Source organism: Mus caroli, unplaced genomic scaffold (genome assembly GCF_978045245.1).
Source record: "Mus caroli unplaced genomic scaffold, Mus_caroli_1 scaffold_12, whole genome shotgun sequence".
NCBI classification, from domain to species: domain Eukaryota; kingdom Metazoa; phylum Chordata; class Mammalia; order Rodentia; family Muridae; genus Mus; species Mus caroli.
Genome location: NW_028227267.1, coordinates 59,399,928 through 59,413,681, shown reverse-complemented (window position 1 = coordinate 59,413,681; position 13,754 = coordinate 59,399,928). Strand labels below are relative to the sequence as shown.

Below are 13,754 nucleotides of genomic sequence, written 5' to 3'. Positions count from 1 at the left end.
CAGCCAAGCTAATGGCTGCTAACCTAAAGCCTGGAGGGCTCTGGCGTGTCACCACCCACAGGAGACACGGTGATGGCAGGATTTACTGAACCATATTCTGAGCATCCTTTGAACACATTTGGGAGGGTCTGGCTGGGACAAAGGAAGTTGTGGGGTTTGTTACCATGGTACTTGCAAAGGCCCAGCGCTGCAGAGCACAGGTGTCTAGGACAGAATCGTTGCTGAGGCACAAGTATTCGTCCCCGGGCTTTATGGTGGATCCTGCACTCTGCACGGAGGCCTGTTCTCATCATATTCTGGAAGGTCTGCTCACAACAGTGATAGACGCTGGGAAGCATTCTTCTAGTGGCTACACTTCAGGGCAATGACACGAAGTTGCCCCTAAAGCTTTGGAGACCAGACATGCTGGGAAGATGTTTGGGTCCTGGACTCTTCTTGGCTCTGTTGCTAACACATTCTGTTGAGAATAAGCTTCACATAACAGCCAGAAAGGGTTGGGTCAGAAAGGGTTGGGTCAGGGCCAGAAGTCACAAGAGCAGTAGTTAGCAAATGATGCCTGTTTTTCAAGCCATTTCTACCAACCATCCCTCAGTTGCTCCTTACCCTGGGCTGACCTCTAACCCTGACTCAACAGGGACAGGCCAGGTAGGAGCAGGAGTAGTAGGTAGTTGAGACTGTAGGACTTTCTGAGGGAAGAACTTCTGGTTCTCAGAGGAAATAGAGTGGCAGGACCATGACTACTTATAGTATGTGAGGCCTCTGAGTATTAGCTCTCGTCATCTGTTCTTCAACTTCCCTGTCTAATTTCCCCTCCCCCCTTCCCTCTTTTCTTTCCTTCCTGTCTTAGTTAGGGTTTCCATTGCTATGATGAGACACCATGATCAAGGCAACTCTTATAAAGGACAACATTTCATAGGGGCTGGCTTCCACATTCAGAGGGTCAGTCTGTTAACATCATGGCAGGAAGCATGGCAGTGTCCAGGCCCACACAGTGCTAGAAGAGAAGCAAAGGGTTCTACATCTTGACCTGAAGGCCACAAGGAGGAGACTGGCATCCTTAGGCAGCTAGGAAGAAGCTCCCTAAGCCCACCGCCATAGCAACACACTTCTTCCAACAAGGCCACATCTCCTAATGGCGCCCCTCACTGGGCCAAGCATATACAAACCACCACATGTCCTCTTCACTTGGATGATGTTTTATCTCTCCCTCCCGTCTTCCCTCCTTTTCATCTAGAACATCCTTGCTCATATATGCTGTTTCAGGACCTGAGTCACGTTTTAGAGTCCCTATAGGCCTGAGGCTTGTCCCACATGGACACTGGCATTAAAGCTTCCCTGCACAGAAGTAGAGGTTGAGGAGGCCTTCACAGGGTATATGCCCAAGGCCTAACTGTGTAACTACTTATGCTCCACACTCTGAGTTTCTAAAATTGGTGCTTTAATCCCATTTGAGCACCATAGGAGCAGTGGCCTTTCTGGCCAGCCAGCCTTCTGTCACAGGCTTCTGCTGCAGCCTGAGGAAGCCCAGAAGGCTGAAGCTTGCTCAGCTGTTGCCAGAAAAACCCCGGGGTTTGTTTGTTTCTTATTCCCCAGACCCAGGCGCCAGCCACAGGGATAGACTGAGTGTGGCCTGTCAGGAAATCCAATGTACTAAACTTTGACTGTGTGAGAGACTGGAGTTCAGCATGGGATATTTGGGTGGGGCTGTGGAATTCCCACTTCTGAAGCCCCCCAAGCCCAGGGAAAGGTCCCTTGCATTCAGTCCAGGCTGTGTCTACCCTGTTCCCCTCCCCCACAAAGATTCTCCTTTTTTTATTCTCTTCTCCTTCTGGCTCTTTTCCTGATAGCTAGCTAGCTACCCTGGGCATGGACATGATCACTGCGTGGTGTGTCACCCCTCTTTGAATACATGGCACAGTGATGTAGGAAAACAGAAGTGGAGAGAGGGTACTGAAGGGCAGATTCATGGCAGTCTGCCATATTTAATAGAATTATTTGCTTTGAGCTGTGTGTTCTCAGCTGGGTCAATGCACCTTTGGAAAGAGATTTTGCTCCAAGTTTTCTCCCAAGCCTGTGTGTTCAGCACTTGCCCGGGGGGTGGGGGTGGGGGGGGTCAGTATATAGCAGATAGAAGTTGAAGGTTTGAGCTGCAGACGTCCAGAAGAGATCACATCAAGTAGAGCATGGAGCTAATGTCCCTCCAGCATGGGCTTTGTCTCTGACTCTGTTCTCCACCAACAGATGAAAGATGGAAGGACCCACCCACAGCAGGTTAGGGCCTGTGTGACCCTCAAAGTGCAAATTGGCAATGCAGCATCAGCTACTTGGGACTGTTTCTCAAAGGTCAAGGGACAAACCCTGCTCTTCACGGTGCCCAGAAGGGTGCTGCTGGCATGACCTGGTTTTCTTCTCTTCCTCTCTCCTTTTCTCCTCCTCCTGTCCTTCTCCCAGTCCACATTTGCTTCCTGTGATTTGCCGAGCCTTATGGGTGAGTTCTACAGGATGAATGGACAGGTAGGGGTAGGTTGAGTCCCTACCTTTAATTGTATTAGCTTCAAGAAGTCAGGGCCCCATTTTCCTTCCAGGCACATGGGTGGCTGTAACTTGCCATAGTTTCTAGGAATATCCATCCTGCGACAATGTATTCCCATTTGAAAGAAACATGTTTAAAGTAGGGCATAGGGTGGTAGGGAGGAGTTAGGTGCCTGTCTCTGAGATTAGGAAAGGATTTCCCATTTCCTACAAACAGCAACTTTGAGAATTCCTACATATATACTGTTAATTTTTGCTTCCAATGTTCATAGCCTGCAGCTTCAAAGGAGTTAGGAAATCTATGGCTCTAAGTCTGGCCTCATCTATGCCTAGAGAAAGCATCAGATTTCTAAGTCTTCTCTTTCGTGTGTGTCCTCAATTTCTCCCTAGTTCCTCTGTCCCTTGGCTTCCTTACCCCCTGCCCCTCTGCCCCAACCTCAGGATAATCCATCACCAGTATCCCACTGGGTGTTTACAGAGCACTCCACAGCCATTGTTGGACATTTTCTCTCTTATTTGCAGAGTGCTTTGCAGCTATTATTACAAGACTATCCTCTCAGAGTGGGGAGATGCTGACCCACTCTCTAGGGTCAATTCCCACTGCCCCCCCCCCACCCCACTGGGAGGACCAGGACCTGTACTGGAGAGGGGTGGGAGTGTTAGGCAGGCTGTCACAGGCTGGAGCCACAGCTGGGCCCTCAACTTGCCCTCTTGGAAGGTACACCCTGCACTTTATGGGGTAAAGAGTAAAAAGTGCTGACTTGTGGATTGTAGCTGGGGCACCCATTCTCCCCAGAGTAAGTACTAAGTAGCAGAGATGGGCTGCATTCTTCCCGTTCCTCAGCTTAGGGGTAAGGGGGGATTGTTTCTGTGTCCTACATAAGAGTATAAAATGCTCCCCCAACCCAGGTGGGGCTGAAAGCTGCTTGGGAATCATATTTCTTCTCTTTCAAAATGAGAATTTTAAAGAGGAGTTATGATGTCATAGAGCAGTGCTTTCCTGAAAAGAGAAGCCCCCACAATTAGTCCCGGCAAAGCTGCTTTCTGGCCGCCTCTGTTGCCACCACGCTGCAGGGCACCTTGCATGTTCTGTTTCTCATTTTGCAAGTCAGAGTCAGCATCTTGCACCTCCATTACATCGCCTTTGTATTAATCACTTGAGGTTTCCCTGTAGGGGCTGGAGAGGCATCACAGTAAGTAAGAGTACTTTGTTGCTCTTGCAGAGTAACAGGGTTCGGTTCTCAGAACCCACACGGTAGCTCCCAACCATCAGTAACTCTAGTTCCAGGGGGTTTGATGCCTTTTCATCTTTGCAGGTACTAGGCACACACATGGTACATATACATTCATGTAGGCAAAGTGCTTATACACACAAAACAAGTCTTTTTTAAAAAATAAAATACCCATGTAACATTTCACCGAAGTGGTTGGGTAGTAAGATTTTGTGGTGGACTCCATACACATGCATGCCTGGCTAGACGTCTTGAGGAAACATGGTCTTTGCATCCTGCCCTGCTCCCTCCTTTGGCTGCTGAGTGGCACTAACAGGTCTATCTGGGTGGGACTTCCACACTTCCTATCCTAAGCCAACGGTATCTGCCACGAAGTCCACAGTCAGTTGACAGTTCTGAAAATGGAATGAGTCATCTTGTCACTCACTATTGATTCTCAGGGCCAGCCTGTTAACCCCGACCACTAGCATTCTGAGATCTAGGTACCCTCTTAGCTCCTGTGGCATCTGTCAGCTTGTTTAAATCACAGATGTTTGCTAAATGTGTGAGGGTGATGAATGCATATTCATCAATGTCCAATGACTTCACCTGGGTAGGAAAACCACTGTTAGAAGGCACTGCCTGGTCTTTGAGGTGCACTCGCAGGGGGTTCCTCAGGTCAGCCTTTGTGTTGAGTTCTCAGAGCAGGGATGGATGAGTAGGCACCAGAGAGGACACATCTATGGACTCCGCTAATTTCCTTTGATGATATGCACGTACAGGAATGGGCAAAATGTGAGGGAGCGCGGGAAAGCGGGATCTCCCCTCTCACAAACAGCAGTGGATCACAAGGGGTTTTTACCCTAGAGTTGAAATGAACCAGAGGGGGAAAGAAACTGGCGTGAGCATCTTTAAAGGGAGAGTATGGAGTTGAACCTATTAGAGAAACATTGTGGTCTTGGTTACATTTAGAGACTGTAGTGCCATCTAGTGTTCATGGCGAACAAAAGCCTGCCACTGCTAACTCCCTCTCAGCCCTGCTGGCTACTGGCTCTGGGAACTCCTGATCTTTCTACTGTTCTCAGGAGAGGGCTTGAGAGGAAAGAGCAAGGCTGACAGGCTGCAGATGACAAGCTGCTGGTGCTGGTGCTGGTGGTGGTCCAGTAGAGAGCAGGCCATGGGCAAGAGTCACCTCTAGAGGCAGGTGACCTTGATGAAAGGCCTTCAGTGTGACACAGGTGTAAAAATAGCCTCTGTGCTCACTTTACTTAACTCCCTGGCTTGAGCAAACGGCCCCTCACACCTGTATATTGTTTGCTTGGCGTAGACACACTGCTACCTGTTTGCAGTGTAAATGACTGTTTATGTACCCAGAGTTATGAGGAGGGTGCCCTATCCGTTTCCAGCCAACGTTCTCTTAGAACGGATTACTGAACAGTAGAGCTGGCAAACCCCAGGCCTGGGGCCTAAAGGAGGGAAGGACCTTTAAGGGGTCCACTTTTAAGGGGTACCACTGGCTTCCCCGGAGAAGAACTCAGCATTGCCTTTGGTATCAAGGAAAGGGGCAATATGGAGACGAAGGTGGTTATGCTTAGGGACAGAAAACTTAGATGGCATGAGTCAGAGAGAATTCTGGAAGTTTTTAACTAGGCTTAATATAGGTCAAAGGGAATGAGAAAACCAACCCTACCTCTCTCACTTGGGCAATGAGAAAGGGACATGTGGGCTCCGCCAATTGTAGAATTCTGCAGACATGGAAGGTAAAGGGGAAGGTTTAGTGAATGGAAGGATGGCAGAGGATGACAGCCGCCTTCTGGTGGAGGGCTGCCACTCACATTTGATTGACTCTAAGGCACTAAGGATTTTGGTCTGTGTCTTTATTATATGCTTCATATACCAAGAAAAGGGCAAACAATAATATCAGATCATGCATATGGTTAAAATGGGATCCTAGTTTCATTTCTGTTGCTGTGATAAAATACCCTGACAAAAAGAAACAGAAGAGAGAAGGGGGGTTACTTTACATTACAATTCCAAGTTACAGTCCATCACTGTAGGGAGTCCCAGTAGCAGGAGCTTGAGTTAACAGTTCCCATCACATCCACCGTCAAGAGCAGAGAGAAAAGAATGTGTGCATCCATGCTTGCTTGCTTGCACTCCTTTTCTCTACTCTTGCACAGTTCAGGACTCCTTGCATAGGGAATGGTGCTGCCTACACTGGGCTGGGTCTTTCCACATCAATTAACTTAAGACAATCTTCCATATGCATGCTCACAGCCAATCCCATGTAGACTCACTGAGACTCTCTTCTGAGGTAATTCAGTTGGCAATAGTTCTGTGTCAACTTGACAGTTAAAGCTAACTGTCACATGTGGGAAAACTAAGAACGGTTCGTTTAAGAATGTAAACAAAACTCTAGTCTCCCTGACCTAGACAATCTCCTTCTAGGATAGCATTCAGAGTAATAAGCAGAAACTCATAGATTTACATACAAAGAGACCCATATTTACAAAACAAATACCAGAAACTAGGCAGGGATTAAGCACCTATTGACGAGCAGAAGCGAAAGGTGGGGAAACATTTCAATGATGGACTATTACAGTGTGGTGGGAGGAGTTTATAATACATTTCCAATGTGGTAACACATTAGGGCATTAAGCAAACATAGCAAAGCAAGATAGGCTTGACCATATCAGCTTGACCTCAACTAGGCAAAAACATGTGTCAACACTGGGAGTCTTACAAAGCACAGAGTAAAATGGCACGCCCACAACTCTGCTAGTGACCTGCACTTTCTTTATATGTTTCCGTACTAATTCTCCTGCAGTGTAAACACCTCTACATTCCATCACACACACTCCAAAGGAACAATAATCAGCATGAGTTACTTTTGCAATCATTAGGACCACGAGAGCTAGGGGAAAAAAATTGCTTAACAGATAACAGAGTCATTCTAGCTTTTGATTTCATAGGGATTTGGTTCCCTGGGGCAAAGGAATCATGGAGGAGTGAGTAGGGCTGTCAGTGTACTGTGGAGGTTTTAGAGTACCACAGACCAGAAAGCAGGGAGAGCACGTGAGGAGCAAGGGTCCCAGTGTAACCTTGAGCTTCCACCAGCCGGGTTCCACCTCCTAGCTGGGTTCCACAGCCTCTCAAAATAGAGCCACCAGCTGGGGACCAGGTGTCCAAAATAGAAGGCTGTGGGGACAGTTCATGTTCAAATCATCACATGGCCATAATTTTGAAAAGGAAAATGAAGAAAAGGATCTGAGTAGGTTAGGTGGATACTATAAAGATGTCTAGAGGCAAGACATGAATTCAAAAGGGTCCCCTAGAACCTGGGCAGCTGATGATTCTATCTTATGCAGCCCTGGATGGCAGAGAGTGGAACCCACTGGCTATTCGGTCCTAAGTGAGGAAGACTCAGTCTCCCGGGAGACATCCTGCCCTGCTTTCTAGATGAAAGGTCTCTGAGCAAAACAAACCATTTCTGTCTTTTCTCCTGTGTCCTCCCCCAATAGATATGTTTGATGACTTCTCAGAAGGTAGAGAGTGTGTCAATTGTGGGGCCATGTCCACTCCACTCTGGAGGCGAGATGGGACAGGACACTACCTGTGCAATGCCTGTGGCCTCTATCACAAGATGAATGGTATCAACCGGCCCCTCATTAAGCCTCAGCGCCGCCTGGTAAGTGAGCATCTCTATGGCTTAGGTCCACCAGCCTGGAGAGCAAACAGATTCTCCCCTCCTCCCTGAACTTGGCTTTGAGGCTTGAAGGATATAAGCTGAGGGGTTAGGTATGTGGGAGGAAGGAAGGAGCCTCTCACACTCTTAGAGTGAGCTTGCACTCGCTCTAAAGATGCTGGCCCAGCTAATCCATCACAATGCAATAGAGGAAAGTGAAGCTCAAACAGGTGACTGGCAACAGCCACTGGCCATGAGGAGCCAGACCCAGGTCTCCTGGTCTCCAGGCCCTTTATCTTGAAAGCCAGTTGTAAACCAGCATCTGTCTTATTTTCAGTTGATCCCCTAGCACAACCCAGAGTCCAAGAAGACAAAGCAGTCGATGTGCGTCCTGGTTGGGAAGGCCTGGTATTTGCCACCTGGATCTCTGCTTTCTTTGTTTAATGCCCTCTGACCCTGACTAATACCATCCTCAGGATCCTCTAGACAGAAAAATGATTCAGATCATGAGAGGGGTATTATGCAGTACTGGGGCTCTCGGGCTCAGGCAGGGTTTTACAGAGCTGAGTGTGATGTAACACACGGATAGAATGCCCTCCCTTTGGTTCTACTGACCTACCCCAATTGTATTTGCACCCTACTAATTAGTGTTGCCCCAATGCATGGGCTGTCATGGGTAGATGGAGATCCCTCCTTTTGGAGCAACATGGACCCTTATTGGTATGACAGGGAAGGGGAATAGAGAGCTACATTCTGAAGCTTCCTCATTGAAGCCCATCAAACTCCTCACCCTAAACACCCCAAACGTCAGGCCCTGGAATTCATGAATTCCACCTTGGGGAAGAATTTTTGACCTAGCCTCCCATCTGTTTCTATGAATGGTCTAGATACCCAGAGATAGTGCTAAGGCTAGCCCAAGGGGCTCCCAAGGGACTATCCTGGCCTAGCCCTACTAAACACAAAACGCTTCCTTTTTATGTTGTAGTCCGCTTCCCGCCGGGTAGGCCTCTCCTGTGCCAACTGCCAGACTACCACCACCACGCTGTGGCGTCGTAATGCCGAGGGTGAGCCCGTGTGTAATGCCTGCGGCCTCTACATGAAGCTCCACGGGGTGAGTGGATGCCCTGCCCTGCTGTGTCTATGCCCCACCCCCCCATGCCCTCAGCTCTGCCTGAGAGGAGCCTTCTCCACTCCCATTCTGTAGGTCTCACTGCTCTTCCCTCTAGAATAGAATCCACTTGCTCCTTCTTTTAAAAACCATCATTTGTGTGTGTGTGTGTGTCAATACTATAACAGACTCACAACTGGAAATCCATATTTAATTCCAACCCTTCAGGTTCCCAGGCCTCTTGCAATGCGGAAGGAGGGAATTCAAACCAGAAAACGGAAGCCCAAGAACCTGAATAAATCTAAGACACCAGCAGGTGAGGAATAGATCTGTGTGTAAGCATGAAACAAGTCAGAAGCTCCCAGAGCATCTGAGAACCATGTCTGCTCTGGTAGGCGGCCACCCTTGGCAGCCAAGGTACAATGCTAACCTCCTCAATTCTCTCAGAGCACAGTAATAACCCAGTAAAGAAGTCAGCACAAGGAAACCCTATGACGACTGCCCTTGCAATAGGCTGGTTGAATCAGTGTGGGGCTGGAGAGAGAAATTTTGCTCAGTGGTCCATTTTTCAAGCTTTGATCAAAGCAGACAAGTTCCCGTTAGCGTACTCCTGACAGACTGATCTATAATCGGGGTACATGTGTGTCACATGGTACTCTGAACTTGTACAAGTTCCTTCAGGGATCCTCTCAAGACCCCACAGAAGCAGTGTCCTCCTATCTTCCTGAGAAGCAAACTGAAAGTCAAGGGCAATGGCCTAAAATCACATTGCTATTGACTGGGATCTGGAATGTTCACTCCGGGATCAATAGTCTATTCAATATGCCGTTCTGTTGTCACAGTCTCTATGTAGCTCAGGATAGCCTTGAACTCATGGCCCCTCCTGCCTCAGCCTTCTAAAGTATTAAGATTATAGGCATGCGCCACCACACCTGGCAGTGCCTTCTTAATTGCTAGATCAAGAAAGTCACTAATGTTCCCTACTCAGAGCCCTCTCTGCTGCACATTGCCAAATTACGGTTTGCCGGGCTTCAGTTGCAGAGGAACTGAGCTGGCTGATGAGACAGACAGTTCACTTCTCACTGCAGACAGGCAGACTCACCAAGTTGCCCACTGCCATCACCAAAGGCATGGCCATCATCCCGGTTTCCTAAATTCAGCTGGAGCTGCTGGGAGAAGTATTTCCTACCTGAACCTCCTACCCCACCTCCCCCACCCCCAGGGTCCTGCCTCTTTCTGCCTCCCAGACTGTGACTGCAGCAGAGCCCCTGGGTAATCTCCCACATCCTGTGTGGCAGGCACAGGAAGAACAGGCATTGGGTTCAGTGGAGTACCCCTCAACCCCTAAGTGGAAATCCAGAAAAGTAAATTCCATAGCAGAATCTGTTCTGGAGAGCACAGGGCATTTTTAATCTCTACTCATCCCAAGCAGTGTGGCTATCCACACTTCACTACAGAGAAGTTAATACAGTTAATTATGAGTTGGTGTCCCAGAACCCTCTGGCAGTATCCTGCAATATATAGTATTTGCATTTAAGAAGCAGTATCAAGAGTGTAGAATACCAAAACACAACATGGTCTCCAGGATCGTCTCTCCTGGATCTAGGGTCACAAGGGACTCAGAGACTTTTGAAAAAGGTTCCCTTGAGGCTGGCGATGCAGCTCAGTGGATAGTGTGTTTATTTAGCACACACAAAGTTCTGGCTTCAGCCCCTAGCATTCCATAAACCGGGCATGGCGGCAGAGGCTTGTAAACCCAGCCCTTGGGAGGCGGAGGCAGGAATGTCAGTTCAGTGGCATCCTTACCTACACAGTGAGTTTGTGACCAGCCTGGGCTGCAGCGGTTTTTACAAGAAGGTAAAATGCTCTCTTTGGGATTTTGATGCTTCTGTCCTATTTTGAGAACTGCTCCACCCCGCAACCCAGCAAGTATAAGAAAGGCCTCTGTCCCTGTAGCTGGATTGGGTTTCCTGACTCTACCTCCTTTTTTGCAGGTCCTGCTGGCGAGACCCTCCCTCCCTCCAGCAGCGCCTCCAGCGGTAACTCCAGCAACGCCACTAGCAGCAGCAGCAGCAGTGAAGAGATGCGCCCTATCAAGACAGAGCCCGGGCTGTCATCTCACTATGGGCACAGCAGCTCCATGACCCAGGTGGGTAGGGGGACTGAGTTGATCCCAGTAGCCAGTCCTGCCTTGGGAGGTGAGCTGTAGCCTGGCCCTAAGCTATTGGCCTCCAAGCAGCCCAGCCTCTAAGCCCTTGGTACCTCTTGTCCAGCTCCACAGATTTAGACACAAAGAATATCACAGGCTTAAGGTTTAGCGCCTTCCTGTGCTGGGGCCTTTGGGAACAAGAGGAAGGACCCAGGTTCTGCACCCAGGGTGCATGTGGCAGATAGTACAACTGCTCCCTGAGTCAGTCTTGAGTGTTGGGGTTGGAAGCAGATTTGGACTCTAGAGCTTGAAGAGCTTTGAGCCTAGCCTTGAAGGATTTTCAGAGGAGGAGGCAGGAAGATGGTGTGAGCATGTCATAGGCTTGGGAACCAAAGAGGGTGGGAAGCTGTTTTCATGAGCTCTAGGTTCCCGAGAGCCTCTGAGTGGCCCTACAAGGGACCGTGCCCTCTTACAGGTCTGATGGCACCCCTGTTCCTCTGCCTTTTAGGGGATGAGGAAGTCACAGGTTTCCCAGCCCCGCCACCCCTAGTTGTGAGACAATGGTTGAGAATTCTACCATAAGAGTAAACTAGAGAGAACCTGGCTCCACAGAAGTGAGGGTACTAGAACTCTCTCAGGTGGAGAGGGTGACCTCAGCTGGACCCAGAAGACCTCTATCTGACCAGGGAGTGGTAATAAGAGTGTCTCCTGTGGCTGCCAGAGCTTTCTGAGAAAGCACAGGAGCACAAAACTCCTGGGTTGTGCCTCTGGTTACAGTGCTCAGAAGCCAGAGTGGAAGCACACAGACCCTCTGCGTCTGGACCCTAGGGCCTAGGGAAGCAGCTAGTCTTACTCCCTCATTCCCTCTCCAACCCTGGTCCTCGGATCCCCAGGAGCATCCTACTGGCTCACTGTGCTCTCTGCCTTCCAGACATTCAGTACTGTGTCCGGCCATGGGCCCTCCATCCATCCAGTGCTGTCGGCTCTGAAGCTCTCCCCACAAGGCTATGCATCTCCTGTCACTCAGACATCGCAGGCCAGCTCCAAGCAGGACTCTTGGAACAGCCTGGTCCTGGCTGACAGTCATGGGGACATAATCACCGCGTAATCAGCGCCCCCCCTCCTTCCCTCTTCAAATTCCTGCTCGGACTTGGGACGTGGGGGCCAGCAAAGTAAAAGGCTGGGGCACCCTTGGCCAGCCCCTTTGTCTGGGAACAACTCCTGAAGAACAACTGGGTAGAACTTGAAGTTGTTGACAATCACTTAGGGATATGGGTGTGCCGGGTTGCTTCAAACACCTTTGCAGGTGGAGCACTGGAAAAGCCTGCGTTCTTACAGAGAAGCCCACCTTGGCTGCAAGCACAGCACAGTGAGGCTCTTCAATGTAGCAGGAGACTTCTTCCTCATTCTCCACCTGCCTGTCCAGGACAAACACATGATCTCCTTCACCCCAGCTCCCCACCTGGTTGTGGTGGTGGGTTTTTCTTTGTGATCCTAGAGTGGCTGTAGGGGCGGAGGCTTCAAGACACCATCTACAGTCTGAGCAGGGTGTCTACTTGTTGTGGACTACACATAGAAGCCCTGCCCTTGTCCAACACTCCCCTTGCTTGAGGCATGGCACATCTCTGCATGTCCCATACCAGATCTGACTCCAAAGTGCTGGGTTCAATGCAGATGTTACTGAATGCTTCTTGGGGAGATTAGGTGAGGGGAAGGCACATCACCCATCACACAGAATAGCTTCATCAAATCGCAGCCTGGCAATGGTGCCTTCCCTTCCTCTCCCAGGAACATCAAACCCCTTGCTCTCCAGCCTGAACATCTCCTACCCTCTGGAAAACTAGAGCCCAGTTGTGCAGCTAATGCCACTAGGTGCTATTTCCCAGCATCCTTTTTACCCCTTCACACACAGGGGTTCCAAGGAGGAACAAAACCTACTACCAAAGCAGCCTTGGTGACTACGCTCATCTGCACCTCGGGGGGGGGGGGTGCCCTCTGGAGGTTGTGTCTACAGCACAATACTGTTCCCAGGACTCTGGCTTGCTTGCCCTGAGCCTGCCAAGCCAAGCCCTCTTAAGTCAGACAGTTACCTGGCTCTGGGACTTTCTCCAGCACAGATCCTTTGTCTAGAAAATATAGACTGTTTGCAAAATAAATTCAAAGCAGAAACAACTAAAGGAAATTTGTGAAAGGACAAAGGTGGTAGACGGGAGAAGATGTCCCCAGGGCTAGCAGGACAGTCATGATAGCAGCTGTCCTAGGATTGGCCTCCCTCCCATCTCCCACCATTACTGGGGCTCCCAGAGATTCTTCCTTGTCCTCATCACCCACAGAGCTGTAGCCAACTGTGGCACAACTTTATTTTACCCCAAATTCCCAGCCCCACCCCTAAACCTTACTGGCCGTAGCAGAGAATAGCTTCGAACCAAGATTCTGTTGTAATCATTTTCGCTGTTTCTCCCTCAAGGCCGCCTTCCCCATGCCTGCCCCTCCTCCACAACCCGTTAACATTGTCTTAAGGTGAAATGGCTGTAAAATCAGTATTTAACTAATAAATTTATCTGTATTCCTGTTTCCTCCGAAGTCTTTTCTAACAGGCCTGGTGTTCTTGCCCTTTTTAGTGGACCAAATGGTGCAGGCAGCCTCTACCCAGTTTCCCCCTCATGGTTTTGGTAGTTAGCACCTGGGAACTGGTGGTGGAGGCTGGTGAGAGGTGGCACTGGAAGATCTTAGGATAGGGTTCAGATTGCTGGAGAGGACCACAGCTGCCTTCACTGAAGCTCCTCTGTCCCCACCTTCTCACATAGAAGTCACCCTGTGAGTGGGGACAGTTTTAGAGCATCTGCCCGAGTGCTTTCGGCTCCATTTAACTAGATGGTCCTCGATCTCTCCTGTCTACTGGTTTAGAACACATCCTGAATGGTGGCCCCCAAGGGGTAAATACTCCAGTGAGACAAAGACATAGCTTTGTCCCCTTTATCTATTTTGGCTTCACCTCAGGTGACAGGACTGCCTATTTGCTTCATCTGAGAAGTACAAGTGTGACGCACTCATTGGTCCTAAGGCTGT

The 13,754-nt window shown here is 49.4% G+C and overlaps 1 protein-coding gene across 3 annotated transcripts in view; it reads left to right on the top strand.

Moving 5' to 3' along the window:
* The window catches only part of Gata4 (GATA binding protein 4), a 73,036-nt gene extending 59,768 nt beyond the window's left edge, over positions 1 to 13,268 (top strand). For all 3 annotated transcript variants that reach the window (XM_021182271.3, XM_029468949.2, XM_021182270.3), the window contains exons 3-7: positions 7,265 to 7,431; positions 8,414 to 8,539; positions 8,765 to 8,852; positions 10,531 to 10,685; positions 11,617 to 13,268. In XM_021182271.3, the coding sequence (XP_021037930.1) occupies positions 7,265 to 7,431; positions 8,414 to 8,539; positions 8,765 to 8,852; positions 10,531 to 10,685; positions 11,617 to 11,793 (713 nt within the window). In that variant the 3' untranslated portion in view covers positions 11,794 to 13,268. The remainder of the gene's footprint in view (positions 1 to 7,264; positions 7,432 to 8,413; positions 8,540 to 8,764; positions 8,853 to 10,530; positions 10,686 to 11,616) is intronic.
* The last annotated feature ends 486 nt before the right edge of the window (positions 13,269 to 13,754 follow it).